Here is a 16,699-nt window from a genome sequence, read left to right on the forward strand (position 1 = left end):
TGATAGTTGATAAACATATTTAGTTCACAAGTGAAAGAGGTGATGTTTTCATCCACCTTAATCATTTCTGAGGATGTACAAATGTCTGAGAGAAGAGGTGACAATATCAAATTACATACTGAAACAGATTGAATCTGACCCTTCCCGCCCCTCCTGCTTTTAATGAGTATAAATTTCTATGGAATTTCTCTTTCTTCAGTCATTAGGTGGGCTACCTGAGGCAAATATCTCAAATCAGGAAAATGCAGCAATGGTGGCTAGAAGCAGCTCTGCAGTCAATCTTAGGAGTGCTAAAAATCAGAGCTAGAGGGAGGATGATCAAGTTTGCTGCCATGATGGAACATTTTCAAAAATGAGCTATGAATAGTTTTTTTTCACTATTTCCGACATTGGCTTTTGGTGGCACTGGATTTAATTGTATTGCCAAATAACTGGATTTCAGATTCTTTGTTACTGCCCCTAAACTTTCTATTTTGGAATAGTACGGAGAAAAATGTCAGTATACATCCACTATCAGTAGTTTCAAATGAGACAGAATGAATTACCATTGACAGTCTGTCACTTGTAAAATCAATAGCAAAAGAAAAATACTTGCATAGACATTTTAAAAAAAAATCACTCTGTCCCTTTTTGGTTTTTTTTGTGAATTTTATGCTCAAAGTTAAGTGATGTTAGTACTGGGAAATGGGACACTTTCCGTTTTGTTAGCCTGCATCGGTTTCATGCATTTTAAGGTCAGGTAGGATGGAAGTAAACCTCTGAGCAAGATTTCCAGATTGGGCCCAACGTCTTTTAGGAATAAAAGAGAAGCTATCCAAACTAATTTTGCTTCTACAAAGCTGCAAACTCACAGTTGGCTGTGGGAGTATTTTCTGTGCTGTTTTCCTGAGTGACTGATTGGAATGATTCAATGTCAGTTGCTAATTCTGGCATGGAGGTCGTGTTCATTTCTGATCAAAAAAGCACAATGGGAGGATGAGAAATTAATGTTTAGTTGCCCATCACTAAAATTAGGTATAAACAGAAAATAACGCCTGCACAATCAAAATGCACCAACATAATAACCCAATGCTTTAACTCAACTGTTTAACAAACAATAGTTAAACTACTGGAATTATAGAATACATTCAATTTTTCTGAAACATTTAGGCTACCTTTATTGCAATGCAGTAAACAAAAAAAGTGCAAGTAATGTGATTATGTAATTTTAAAAGAAATTCAAGCAGAAAATATATTTTGTTTAGATTTAACAAGTTTATTTGAAATATGCAAATAATTGCTGCCAGGGGCCAACATAGTTTGCTTTGAGCCTTTTAAAAAATATAGTACATTGTTACTAGTTGGCACCAATTATGTTTAAGTCAATCATGTACATCTTCAGTGATAGTCTTAAGTTGTCATCTAAAATTGCTCCCTCCCCTACCACTAGCAGTGACAAATTTGTAATCATAATTATTTCACCCTGTGTTCAGTAGCTCAGACACAACCAAGGTTTGGAAAGACATGGGCCAATATATCCTACTGCCCCTTTGAAGCAACAGAAGTGAAGCAAGCTGTGACTTTGACCTGCCAATGGGATAGATTTATTTAAATATTTAGGGTGGGTGTCCATGCCTGTCGAAGGACAGCAGAAACAACTACCTCCCAGGGAATGACAGGGCACTATGTATACTATCATTTGGAATTGATTCCTTTGTTTTCTTCATTCAATGAGCCTTTGTAAGACTCACAACAGGACCTATGCCTGCTCTCTTATAAGTTCTGATGGCCTAGCAGTTACAGCACTGGACGAGCGATCCAAAGCTTGTGAGTTCAGATTGCACTTTGGCAAGTTAAGAAACTGAATTCAATATCTTGTGGGCAGATACCAGGAAAAATGACCATGAAAGATGTTGGATTGTCATAAAAACTCACTGGTTCTGTGAAGTCCTTCATGAAAGAGAAACTACCATCCCTACCTGGGCTGACCTACATGTGACTTTAGTCCTACACTACATTGTCATTTTCTTGTTCTGTTCCATGCCTAGTGAATATGAGGTCATTCATTTCTTCTGTTGCTTTAAATCTAACAGTCCATGCCCTGGGCCATTTCCCATAACAAAGGCCTTTGCTACGTGGACAGGTCATTAGCTCGACTCATAACATCCTACCAAGAGAACTAGCTAGATCTGATGTAGGGTGGGTTTGGGGGGGAGCGTTTCCATCCCAGTCCTATTTTAAACAATTACACTGCTGGGTGTCAACCCAGTATTCAGAGATCGAGCCTCTCATTTCCGTTCACTCCGCTGTCTGGAATGGTCCACAAACCCATAACTTTCTGACTTGAAGGCGGAAATGTGACCACTGAGCCAAGGCTCACTCCGTTACACTATGTGGTTGATTCAATCCCCTAAGAGTGACTAGGAACAGACAATAAATGCCAGCGCTGCCCAAGAACAAATTGGGAAACAAAATGCTCCTAACGGGGCAAGCTTAGTGGAATTACCAGGAAAATCTGGGAACACCTTGCAGAACCCAGTGCTTTGTGATGTCACAAGAATAGGCTTTAGAAGTACCTACATGCCCTGAAGTGCAAGTTGCGGAGGAAAATCTGGAGAATCCAGGTTTTGCTGTAAATTGTGCCTTAGTTTCCCCTGCTGCCAGAATTTCTGCTGTAAGATCTGTAAGTGGGGTGCTTACACAATCAGAATTTAACTGCACAGAAAGAGGCAATTGGCTTCAACATTCTTTCAAAGAGCTTATTTAGTTCATTTCCTTTTCTCATTCTGTTTTCATTTCTGGCTTTTCAAAATAGTTATCCAACTCATTTTTAAAAGATATTATGAATTCTGCTTCCACCACTGGTAGGGAATTCTATGTCCTAACAATACTGCAATACAAAGTTCTCACAACTTGGCCTTTTGTTGTTCTGCTTCTAGTCTTAAATTTATACCTTCTACTGACTGTCTCAATGAGCAGTGAAAAGTTTTTCTCTATTTACCTTATCAAAACCCCTCCCCTCCCTCCACATCCACCAACCTATTCACCACCCTATCCCCCTTTTTGCTTCCTACCCTGATCTCCCCCTTCTTTCACTCTTTCCCCCTTCCTTCCCGCTGCTTTCTTCTCTGACTCCCCATCCTGCCACTATCTCCATTCTTCCCCCTCCCCACATTGCCTCCTCAATCTCCTTCCTCCCAGCCCTCCCACCACCATCGGGATCCAGTTATCCTTCGCTTGATCTGAACTGCACTTGGTCTTGATTCCCCGTGTGCAATGACCCATGAGATAATCTATTACTTGAAAAAAAGTCAAGTAATATTTTCTTCCACACCCTTGCTCGAGTGTGTGGAGTTTTTTTCAAAAGTTTATGCGGGTTTTTGCAGGGATTGCGACATAGGAGTGGATTGTCTCACTTAACATTTGCCCTGCGTCACTCTTGTAGCCTGCGCCTCTGAACAACTGAGCTCAGAGTGGGCTAGATGCAGTAAAGAGGGTGTGCAGGCCTAGCTTCAATCTGCACCCACATTACCACAGGTGGAGGAGGATGTGTGCAATTCAGTCACATTGACTGGTTGGGGGTGGGGGGGGGGGGGGGGGAGGGAGGGAGGCGTTCATGAAAAAGTCATTGCGTTGAAGGCTTTGTATACTCGTCTTTCAATTTGAAACAAAAACTTACCATTTGCAGTTTCAGTGTATGATTCGGTTACTCCAAGGGAATTGTCTGTTATAAACAAAATATTAATTATATTCAGGTTGTAGGGATGAAAATGCCTGCTAATTTTTTTATTATATAATTCCTGATAATTTTTTAAACTATATATATTTCATAAATATTTAAGTCATAAGTGACAGTGCTGATGTTTTCAAAACATTTTCTTGAATCTCACAATGCTTTTGCTATTTGTACCCAGTTCTGGAGTTGGTATATATGTTGCTGTGAGAGAAGAGCTTTCAACATGGCCTGAAACAGCACACAGTGAATCTGGTCCCTAACTAATCACTGTCATAGAGTTATACAGCACAGAAACAGGCCCTTCGGCCCATTGTGTCTGTGCCGACCATCAAGCACCTATCTATTCTAATCCCATTTTCCAACACTTGGCCTGTAGCCTTGTAGGCTATGGCATTTCAAGTGCTCATCTAAATCCTTCTTAAATGTTGTGAGGGTTCCTGCCGTCAGGTAGTGTGTTCCAGATTCCAACCACCCTCTGGGTGAAATTTTTTTTCCTCAAATCCCCTCTCAACCTCCTGCCCCTTACCTTAAATTTATGCCCCCTGGTTATTGACGCCTCCGCTAAGGGAAAAAGTTTCTTCCTATCTACCCTGTCTATGTCCCTCATAATTTTGCATATCTCAATCAATTCCCCCCTCAGCCTTCTCTGTTCTAAGGAAAACAACCCTAGCTTATCCAGTCTCTCTTCATAGCTGAAATGCTCCAGCCCAGGCAACATCCTGGTGAATCTCCTCTGCACCCTCTGAAGTGCAATCACATCCTTCCTACAGTGTGTTGACCAGAACTGTACACAGTACTCCAGCTGTGGCCTCACTAGCTAGCATTTTATACAGCTCCATCATAACCTTCCTGCTCTTATATTCTATGCCTCGGCTAATAAAGGCAAGTATCCCATATGCCTTCTTAACCCCCTTATCTACCTGTGCGGCTGCCTTCATTGATCTATGGACAAGTACACCAAGATGCGTCTGTACTTCTTAGGGTCCTACCACCCATTGTATATTCCCCTGCCTTGTTAGTCCTCCCAAAATGCATCACCTCACCACTTGTCAGGATTAAATTCCATTTGCCACTGCTCTGCCCATCTTACCAGCCCATCTACATCGTCCTGTAATCTAAGGCTTTCCTCCTCACTATTTATGACACCACCAATTTTCATGTCATCTGCAAACTTACTGATCATACCTCCTATATTCATGTCTAAATCGTTATGTACACTACAAACAGCAAGGGTCCCAGCACCGATCCCTGCAGTACACCACAGTTCACAGGCTTCCAATCGCAAAAACAACCCTCGACCATCATCCTCTGCCTCCTGCCACTAAGCCAATTTTGGATCCAATTTGCCAAATTGCCCTGGATCCCATGGGCTCTTACCTTCTTAACCAATCTCCCATACGGGACCTTATCAAAAGCCTTACTAAAGTCCATGTAGACTACATCAACTGCTTTACCCTCATCTACACATCTAGTCACCTCCTCGAAAAATTCAACCAAATTTGTTAGACACGATCTCCCCCTGACAAAGCCATGCTGACTACGCCTGATTAATCCCTGCCTCTCCAAGTCGAGATTAATCCTGTCCCTCAGAATTTTTTCCAATAGTTTCCCTACCACTGATGTTAGACTCACCGGCTTGTAATTACCTGGTTTATCCCTGCTTCCTTTCTTGAATAATGGTATCACATTTGCTGTCCTCCAATCCTCTGGTACCTCTCCTGTGGCCAGAGAGGATTTGAAAATTTGTGTCAGAGCCCCTGCTATCTCCTCCCTTGCCTCACGTAACAGCCTGGGATACATCTCATCTGGGCCTAGGGAGTTATCCACTTTTAAGCCTGCTAAAACCACTAATGCCTCCTCCCTTTCATTGCTAATTTGTTCGAGTATATCACAATCCCCCTCCCTGATCTCTACACCTACATCACCCTTCTCCATAGTGAACACAGATGAAAAGTAATCATTTAAAACCTCAGCTGCGTCCTCCGGCTCCACGCACAGATTGTCACTTTGGTCCTTAAGCTGCCCTTACTCTGCATCAATTGCTAAAATCATCTAGTTTTACATATATATAATTGTAAATCTAAGCACTGTTAATATAATAATGATGATGAAGTTTCTACTCACAGTTGTTATCAAATCTGTAGGTTACTCTAAGAATCTTGTCCATTAGACTTTCATGACGGACCAAACAGTCAACTCTGGATTCCTGGTCATGCGCTTTTATTTTCAAAATACTGATTGTTGTAAACTTAGTCCCTTTGTTTTCTGGTTTATATTCTGTATGTCCTGTGTTTATAAAAAAAAGTTAGTGAAAGTACAGATCACGGTGAAGTTCCTGTAGGTGGTTAACCCTGACATGCAGCACTTAGACTCCATTCATTAGCAGCATTTGTGCTGGACCTATAGCACCCTCTAGTGTAATATTTTTTATATTTATTCTTTATGTTATCAACAGGAATTAGTTGCTCACATCAGGTGGAAAATGAAAGCTGCCTGCAGGCATATAAATCAACAGCAGCTTTTAAAGTGCATTCATATGTTTCCGAGCAGTCAAAAAATGCCTGCACAAAGATAATATTTTTGAAACTATTTAAAAGGATATTATTCTCACAACTGAGGTTGAGATACCAACCTTGGCTCAGGGACAACACTCTTTCCTCTGAGCCAGATAGTAGTGGTTGCGATAGGGAATATGAAGCACTCTGGGGAATTTGGTCTGCATAAGAAAAAACTACGAGGAGACCTGATAGCGGTTTCTAAAATTGTGAAGGGGAAATTGTGAAGAAACTGCTTCCACTTGTGGATCAGTCTCCTTACAGATGCTGCCAGACGAATGTGGTTTTTTTTTCAGTTTTTATTTCAGATTTCTTGCATTGGCAGTTAATTTTTTAAAATTTGAGTTGGTTCATGGAATGTTATAACTGCCAAAGAAGTACCATTATGGGTAAGACGCTGAGCATATAGTTGTGATAGAGTCTACCACCACATCTTCACACTGCTGATGGAAGGATGGTGTGTGCAAACATGATGGGGTTGAAGAAAAGGGAGAACATGGAAAGAAAAATAAATATATAATAAAAGGGATTCAAATCCCAGTCACTATTAAAAAGTTCCTCACCATGCAACTCCAGTTGGTTGTTTACAAGCCAGGTTATTTGGGGCTTTGGCTTGCTTCCAGTGGTGATACAACTGATCACCTTCTCCTCTCTTCCCTTCAGCAAATGTTTGGTGATGTTGAGTACAGGAGGAGATGGTGGTGCTGGGGAGATAAGAAAAGATGCACAATTGCTTTGAAATGCTTCCAAGCAAACTAAATGCCAAATAAAATAATAAAAGCCAGAAAAAATAATTAATGTTTTCCTTAACACTGGCTTTCACTTCCTTCAATAAAATGATTTGACATATTACCACTTTCTTATCCTTCCAATATACATACCTAAAACAGTGAGGTACACTTGTTTGGTTACTATTTGATGGCTATAATATAAACAGGTATACATGCCGTCATCTTCCACTGTGGTATTGAGCAGGGTGACAATTAACTTTGCACTTGAGTATTGCACTAATTTGTATCTTCTGTCCCTTAGCCCTGTTGGAAAAATAATGTCTTAATCATAATCTTTGTTATGAATATCCAAACAATCATACATATATCTGAGAATAAGAATGAGCTGTCTCCATTGAAAGATGAAACTTTAACATTCTAAAGTAGAACATATTTATTTCTATAGAATATTTTATTCGTTTTGAATGATATTTGTTCTTTATCCAGCCATTATACCCACAGGAGGGGAACAGTAGAAGTGAAAAATGCTAGTTTAAAAATGGCTGCTTTACATGATGGCAATATGATCCAGATTAAGAATATAGCAGTAGTCGATGATTCTAAAAGTATATCTATATTGTGTTGCAGTAAAACACCTCCATCTGTGGTCAATTCTCACTCCAAGATCAGTTAGCTTACTAATTAACTACAACATGCTATGATTTAACGATAACTACCAGTAAACCGATGACTGATGCCAGATTTGGGTTTGCCTGCAAACTCATGAGAAACAGCAACAGAAAGATATAAATTGTATACTATTGGCCTCACAAATGAACTGTGCTTACACTATATTATAAGACTAATTAAAGTTATTTCGGTAAAAGCAGAAAATTATATTCTTTTTACTGATTGATTCCTGTGTAGTTGAAGCACATCATTGTTGAAGCAAAAAAAGCAAAGTACTGCAGATGCTGGAAATCTGGGAAAAAAACCCTGGAAATGATGGAAGTACTCAGCAGTTCAGTTAGAATCAGCAGAGAGAAAAAAATAAGTTGTGACATTTCGGTTGTACACCCTTCTTCAGAATGATAAAGGGTCCACATCTGAAATATAAACTTGTCTGCTCCCTCCAAAGATGTTGGTTGCCCTGTTGAGTGTTTCTGGCATTTTTGTTTTTTTGTTGCAATCATTATGGACAAGGGTTTAGAATGTCTATACTTCAAATATTATCAACAGTATTTCATAGAAAAATCCACTCAAATAGAAGTAGTATTGTCAAGTATGATATAGATTTCTGTAATGGTACTTTCAAGAAGAAAACCCTCCATAACAGATTGTACGGTACCTGTCATTATTAATAAGAAACTGACTTTTAAATAGACTGAAGTATTGGTGTAATTTTTCGTGGGATGGCAATGCAAACTCAAGTCCCCACACAGAGCTTTATTTCACTGGATCAAAATTGACGTAGATGAAGAAACGTGGAGAGAAGAGAAATTCAGAGAGCAAGAGAACCATTTGGTCTCATGGATTTATGTTCAGACTGGTGTTGATTTGTAAAATGACTGATTATAATGTGTGTAACTTTTAAGAATAAATACAACTTGATAGAGGGCTTATATGTAATTCTTTTGCGAAAGGTAACTTTCATTGCTAACATTTCTTGCTATTCGTATGTGGCATAAAGCAATTATAGAGGAGGAGGCACTAATAACAAATGGAGAAGAAGTGGTGAATACGGTGTAAAAGATAAAGCAGATCATTATTTTATAACTATATTTAGAACAAGCTAAGTTGTGTCAGACCACAGTGAAGTCGTACAATGCTGAAATGGGTTTCACAGGCTGTAGGACAGGAAGACCTTAAACATGCAGACACTGCATTCACTGTCCACATACAAAATGTGCAAGCTAAAGTTCTGGTCACAACAAAAGTATCTAATGCAGCTTAAGAAATACTTCCGCATGACTTTGACCTTAAAACCTAGCTCTTTCGCCAAGTTTTTGGTCACCTGTCCTAATATGTGGTTCAGTGATAAATTGTATCTGATGCATGGCGCAGGCACGACAGGCTGAATGGCCTCCTTCTGTGCCGTAATATTTCTATGGTTCTATAACGCTTCTGTGAAACACTTTTTTACTATGTTTTACTATGGTAAAGGTGTTATTTAAATGTAGGTTGTTGCTGTTGGGGGCGATCTGATCAATTAATTCTGCACAGCTCAAGGACTGAAGCTGGAAATTTCTTGCTCTTAGTATATTTCAGTCCCAAGACTGTTTCTGTGAGGTAATTTCATGCCCTAATAATATTGTGTAAAAACAAAACCTCAAACTGCCCCCTTCATTGTTTTGTTGCTGAGTTTAATTTACTGACATGGAAATAATTTTTTTCCTATTTACCTTATCAAAACCCCTTATAATTGTTAACACTTCTATCTCTGCTGTAGTGAAAGGAGCCCCAGTTTACCCAATTTTTTCTCATAAATAGAGAGTCTTTGTAAATCTCTCAGGGAATGATAAGACCACTAGTTTGATTTCATTAATAGATAAAATGCTCAGAGGGATCATTAGAAAAGCTATTTTGATCACCCGAAGTAGTCACCTGGAACAGTCAACATGGCTTCTGTTTCTGGAAAAGAAACTTTTATTGCACTAACTTCATCGAATTTGTTGAAGGAGTGAATAAGGGTAGTCATTGTCTACCTAGACTTTCAGAAAGCCTTTGATAAAGTACCTCACAATATAATGCTCTACAATATAGAACCTTGTGGAATTTCTCTCCCAAAAGGCTATGGTTGCTGGGTCTTTGAAATTTTCAAGACTGAAACCTGTAGATTTTTGTTGGGTAAGGGTATCAAAGATATGGATCAAAGGTGGATAAATGGAGCTGAGGTACAGATCAGCCATGATCTAAGTAAATAGCAGAACAGGCTCGAGGAGTTGAACAATAATACTCTTGCTTACCTTGGATATTATTGAAGTATATAACTTGCCACCGTGGATTTGTCCACTCAATAAATGAGTCCTTACTTCCATCCATTGTACAATTGAGAACTACTGATTCCCCCTCGAGCACGGTGATGTTCTCTGTCTGCAGGGAGGCTGAGCTTGCTGGAAATAATAAAGGTATATGAAGATTTTCTCAAATGAGCACTTGATTTATATGCATTTCATAGGAAATGTGACCCTTTACAATCCTACTGTGTGAAGAATCAATCTCTCTGACAAATCCCAATTGATTATTCCAAGGTCCTTTGTAAAGGCTTGTGAGTCAAAGATTTATTTTAGAGCAAAAATGGTATTGTAATTGTCAGTGTGCAAGGAAGCTGGATTATTGCTTTTTGAAGATTTTCAGAACTATTTGAGGTAATTTTATTGAACTCAATGGAAATGAAAATCAAGCGAGGGAGTGGTTGATTTTATACTGTGCATTTTACACTGTATAATGTATTTTTTGAAAAGATAAAATCACCCTCTCTGTGTTAACCATAGACTCACTCAGATACTGTCTTGAATTAATCAGGAGTCTAAGAATTTCTGGCTTAAAACCATAAGTTCTTAACAGTAATTTCCCTTTAACAATACTCCCAATTGTGAAATAACTGACATTTTTGATTTTTATAATACATACAGAAGATGCTAAGTAACCGTGTTTTTCCCCTAATCATCTTCCCCAAGGAAACAACAACAACTTATATTTATATAGCACCTTTAACATAATAAAATGTCCTAAGGTGCTTCACAGCAGCATTATAAAACAAAATATGACACTGAGCCGCATAAGAAGATATTAGGTCAGATGACCAAAAGCTTGGTCATAGAGATAGGTTTTAAGGAATGTCTTCAAGGAAGAAAGCGAGGTGGAAAGGTTAGGAGGGTTATTCCAGAGCCTAGGGCCCTCCATCAATATTCAGCAATTCCTTGCATCATGAAGAATTGTAAAAGGGTTTCACCATTTCATTCCTTACAGATCTGAGGTAGTTTTGAAGACTGGTTTGTTACCAGTTACAGTGACAGTCACCTTTGGTCCTTTAATGCCTTAATGTCAATTGGTAAGGAGATCATGCTGGACATGTTTTACTGTTAATGTGTGAGTGAAAATGGAGGCACTTTACAATCAGGGTAAATATGACTCTCTAGAAATTAGGTAAAAGTTTCAAGACACACTCTTCAGTAACCGTATGCCATGTGGAGATGCAGGGTAACATAGTGTTTGCACGACTATGGTTTTTCAAGTTTTGCACAACCCACAAAATGTCTTCCTCTCCTCTCCTGAACCCAATGATTTATGCTGGATGCAATTCCAAGCTGCCACATGTCCCCCTCCCCCCCACCCATGCAGCCAAGTGGTCATTCTTCATGTATAACATGAGACAGTGACTGCTGACAAGGTATTTGATCTTGTGGGTTTTACAGCAGAACCTCACCACTTAATTCAGTACACAAAGGGAATTGAACCTAGGCCTCTTCCTGCTCTATTTGTTTGTCAGTTCCACATTGAATAGTTGCTTTAACAGTTAGACCATTGAAATGTGGCAGAACTATTGTATCTGCTCAGTTCTCAGGAAAGATAACAGTTGCACATTTTTGGAAAAATCAATGTGCTTGATGACTTTAAATAAGATGTCTCTATATACAATACATTTCTATGTATGATATATACCCATATAGATTACCATTGTGAGAAGCCATATGAATTAAGACTCTTCTTGGGTAATTTGGGAATTCCCAAGTTTATATGGAGTACCAAAGCTCTGCAAATTCACAAAATCATAGAAATTCCAATTTGACAACTAAAATACAAACTGTGCAGCATGATGAGAGGAAGTGAGAGAAAAAGCAGACTGTTTAAGGGGTGGTCACATGTGTGGAAAGTTTGTAATATGACCACTCTGCAAACTCTGACTTTCCAAGTCATCTTGTCTGCAAAAGCAAAAGAAAAAGGCATTTAAGAAGAATGTTAGTGTGTAAGATTGTAATCCACGTGACAAAATGTGAAAAGAAGGAACTGCTAAATAATTCAGGGTTTGTAATGTTTAATCCTGTGGTGTTTTCTAAAAATAAGGTTGCTATACTGTAACCTTCCCTCCCCCACCCCATCTCACCTCTCTATACTTCAGACTTGGTGACCACAGTGGTCTTTCTGGTGTGAAGGCAACTACGAGAAGATATGATTCATTGTTAACACTTAAAAAGCCCCCTCTGGAAAATTCTGTAGCTGTTAATCTATGAGTTTGTCAAAGCTACGTAGGCTACAAACCTTGTGTTATTCACATTTCTATTTTAAACACATTAGGAGGCAGACTATTTTCATTTTGCAATGATTCACCCCCAGTTAAAGACAAGACAAATGTTTCAATGTTGCAGGTTAAACCACAAGCTACACTGTAACTTCACTTAGTGAACCAGTGGAGTCTTTGATAAGCATAACTCAAGTTACAAATTCCCAATTGCTCTTTAAATATTATTATCAGTTAACCACATGGGATATCCCAAGCAATGGTTTTGCCAGCAAGGACTGTGTCATCCACACTTGGTAAAATAAAAACCATTGTTGGCTTCTTCAAATGTTTGCAAATGGAACAATTAGATGCTATGAAATCCTAATACAATTCCATATGGAAGGTGAAAACATTTATCACTGACAATACTCCACTTGCCCTTAGAAAGAGTACATGGCATAAGCCAAGTGGTCACTTACATCACTGGAAGAGGACACGACCTCGTCCCCTCAGAGGGCCAACTAACAATCATAAATGTAGTCACACAAAAATGATCTAGAGAACAGTCTCAAGGGATGAGAAATGGGAAGCAATAACTTGCCTCGAATCAATTGAAAATATTACACAACACTATCACTTCATTACATAGCTCCATTACTCAAATCCCTCGATACCAGATGTATGTAGGAGGGCTGTGGAGAAGTTGTTGGGTGTGGCTGTGTTTTCTGGACATGTCTACAGATTCAACTGCACAAAAATAGAATCAAGGCCATTGCTCAAATAACAGTTAAGCATTTAAGGTTCACCAAGACTTTGACATTATGAAGAGCACATAAACGGTTTTGGATTGATATCTGGAGCCTTTTCTGCTGAGGAACTGAAGACTACCAACAGTCTTGTCTGCTATGTTTCAGTAAAATTTTATCAAGCCTTTTCAGAATTTGACTGGTTCACCCTAAAGTTCAACATTGGCATCCTTATGATGATTGCTTGGATCCTACAGCCATTAATAGATTATCGTATTAGAATGTAGTTAATGGTGTTTGACTTTGATGCACTAAACCTAATGGCAAGTGCTATTAAAATATTCTTACAATGTGAAACTTTAGTACCCGCATAAGAGGGGAATCTAACAGGATTGATTGTAGAACAGGTGAAAGTGAGCAAGTTAAATGGTAAGGTGACATTCTTTTCCTGTTATGCGAAGGGAAGTACAAATAAATATCTGTTAAAGCCTGTCTTCCTGTCATGCTTTGCTGTATTAATGCGAACAGGCAAAGTAAAACATAACTCATCACAAGATATGAATCAAAATCAAGATATGAGAAACCCCTACAACAAATCAGTCTGAAGCCACTATTTTTATTCTCATTCATAATAGCTAGTTTGTCACTCTTTGGTACAAAGCTGTAGTATATTCCTGGGATTTAAATGACTTATATAAATTATTTCAAATCATGACAGCATCTAAACTCTTTAATGATGTTAAAAGCTTTATGGCACACTACAATTATCATTAATTTGTCGTTAGTAAAGCACTGGCATAGAAATAATGTGCTGTAGTAAATTTGTTTGCATTTTAAGTTGTTCGTGCATTAAAACTATAGCATTTAGCAACAGTGTTAAGACAGTGTTAAGTCCTTATGGTCATGAAAAGATATGGGACATGTTGCAAAGTTCCTCAGATCCAGTATGGTGAATTCGCTAGTCCTACACTCCCATGTGTGAAGGGAGCATGAATTGGAAATAGGGCTATAATACTGTAGCAATATCATAAAATGTGTACATGTTGATTTCCTCAGATATCTCCAGTGAAATTGTAAATGTGCTCATTTATAATATGCCATAATTTTGCTGGAAATACTAAACAGAAGAAGTTCTTCACAAACACATTACACAGTGACTGAATGAATTTTATCCCAATATTTCTAATTGGCTGCTATATAAATTCTTTGGATGATTTGTCATGCTAATCCATCTGCCTCAATTCAGATGAGCTCTTGTCAATTCCTACCCAGCTCACAAGATGAACGCTCAGTAGGAACATAATCCAATCCAAAAGCAGGGTAGAGAAAAATCTGAACTTGTCCATTTCTCATGTAAAAGATGTGTTTTGAATAACTCTGGACTAGTGCCATAAACTCTGCAATAATATTTAGAACCTTCAGTAGTTTCCATAGAGTGTCTAATTTAATTTCAAACATACCAACTGGAGTTTCAAAGTAAAATAAAAGGAGAAAAATTAATGTTAAAAAGCTTTTTGACCTGGTTTTTGAGGGGGGGGGGGGGGGGGGGAAGCAGGGGTGGTGGTGGAGGGGGTGGGGGGTGGTGCTGGGGGGGTGTAGTGGCATGCTTCACAGCCAAGGCTTGTTAGCTAACTCAGCAGCAGAGATTAAAGTCAAGACTTTTATATTGTCTGTGTCTCTGTTTTACTTCGGACACTGTCAACTGATCCACCATATGAAAATTCAAGTCTGTAACCTGTACAATTTCAATTTTGAAACTTGTTTTTGTCATAGCAAATTTATCAATATTTTCACTGTAATAATCCATTTTACAATTAAACAAAAAATCAATAAACTTTAATTATTTTAAGGTAAATGACATGGGCTGCTATTTATTATATAAACAATGAGTAAGTGAAGAAGGCCTTTGTCACTCATGCATTACAATGATGACTTTCCCATTAAGAGGATAAACTGGATAATACCACTTCTCCATATTAGCCATCTTCTCTGTTTATTCACCATTACAATATGAAGTATCAAATTTTATTCTAAATTTTAGACACGTGATCATGTCACTAACAAGAAGTACCTGCACTATAATTAAACATACATCTATGCAAGTGCATCTATCGTGGCTTCAGAGAAACCAATCTGATTTTATTTAGCGTACTATATCCAGGTGAGTAGCTTTAATGAAAGAAATCAGGGTTGTTTCAATGGCTTTTTCAGTTCATTTCTTTAGTGATTATGATAGTATTTATTCATGTATATTGTACTATTTTTAAAAATTGCCTCAGCTGTGCATGTAAGCCCACTGCACCATTGCATTTTTCATTCAAATGCATTTTAGGGTCCTGTTCATTTTAAGTTCACGTATCTACAGCAACTGTTCAGATCAATATTGGTCACTTCTGCAAAAGGCAGTTGTGGGTGAAATTCAACTTTGCCTCCTTTGCAAAACAGGAGGTAGCAAATTGGACTCCCATTTATACAGCCTGACTTTTTTTTCCCCGAATTTGCTACTGCCTGTTTTGCTGCCCTCCTGAAGTTGAATTTCACCTGTTCAGCATTTTAATCAGATAGAAAACCAGCAGTAAAACACAGCCTGAAAATGCATTTCAGCTTTTTTGAAAAAAAAACTTTTTCCCTTGCCAGTTTTTTAAATCCCTCTCTGTCAGCAGTGGCTCAGTGGGTAGCACTCTCAGAAGGTTGTGAATTCAAGTTCCACTCCAGAGACATGAGCACAAAATCTAAGCTGCCAGTTCAGTGCAGTACTGAAACAGTGCTGCACTGTTGGAGGTGCCATCTTCCAATCTTCCAGCTGAGATGTTAAACCGAGGCCCTGACTGCCCTTTCAGGTGGACATAAAAGTTCCCATGCTACAATTCGAAGAAGAGCTCGGGAATTCTCCCTGGTGTTCTGGCCAATATTTATCCTTCAACCTACATCATCAAAACAGATTACTTGGCTGTTTATTGCATTCTTGTTTCTGGGACCTTGCTGTGCACAAATTGGTTGGCACATTTCCTGTACTACAACAGTGACTACAGTTCAGAACTACTTCATTGACTGTAAAGCATTTTGGGATGTCCTCAGGTTGTGAAAGGCACTATATAAATACAAGTTCTTTCATTCCTTTTTATTTGTTGAGACACAGCTCTATAAGCACTTGGTGCCCTCAGATATCATGACCAAATTGCCATTGTGTGCAATTTGGCAATGAGTGACAAAAGGCTATTTAAATGTGACAGCTCACCCATCATTCACAAATGACAACTTTCTTTAGGCATTTCAGAATAGTAATCAAGAATAAAAAATTAATTTGATCTTTCTCTTCCCAACCCAAGTGTGTTCAGCCCTATTATAGTACCCCTACCAATTGAAGTAATTTAACACAGACAAGTGTTTGAACCTGACATCTCACTACACTGTAGGACCCAACTATGCACTGGATAAACACAAATGAGATATCATGAAAGACACCTGTTTTAATCTTGTAAATGTACTGGCAGATCTCTTGTAGTATTGCTCATGCTCAGTTGGAAGAGAATATTGGGGGAAATGTGCTGAGAAAGGTGCTGCAGGAAGTAAATGTGACATGCACAGGAAGTGCAATGTGCACAAGACTTTTAATATTGATTACTTTTACCATAACTTTAAAAGCACAGCAATTAAAATAACTGAGATGAAATAAGAAATATTACCATCATTTAAAAAAAGTCATAGTATTCTGAATGATTCTCCCTGATCTTGAATTTTGTTCTGAA

At 38.4% G+C, this 16,699-nt stretch overlaps 1 protein-coding gene across 2 annotated transcripts in view; it reads right to left on the reverse strand.

The window, feature by feature from the left end:
- LOC137381633 (cytotoxic and regulatory T-cell molecule-like) overlaps positions 1-16,699 on the reverse strand; it is a 41,708-nt gene that overhangs the window by 23,955 nt on the left and 1,054 nt on the right. For both annotated transcript variants that reach the window (XM_068054337.1, XM_068054336.1), the window contains exons 2-7: positions 9,947-10,093; positions 7,152-7,304; positions 6,834-6,974; positions 5,840-6,001; positions 3,659-3,703; positions 852-950 (exon numbers count right to left, since the gene is read on the reverse strand). In XM_068054337.1, coding sequence (XP_067910438.1) covers positions 852-950; positions 3,659-3,703; positions 5,840-6,001; positions 6,834-6,974; positions 7,152-7,304; positions 9,947-10,093 — 747 coding nt within the window. The remainder of the gene's footprint in view (positions 1-851; positions 951-3,658; positions 3,704-5,839; positions 6,002-6,833; positions 6,975-7,151; positions 7,305-9,946; positions 10,094-16,699) is intronic.

This window comes from Heterodontus francisci, chromosome 22 (genome assembly GCF_036365525.1).
Source record: "Heterodontus francisci isolate sHetFra1 chromosome 22, sHetFra1.hap1, whole genome shotgun sequence".
NCBI lineage: Eukaryota > Metazoa > Chordata > Chondrichthyes > Heterodontiformes > Heterodontidae > Heterodontus > Heterodontus francisci.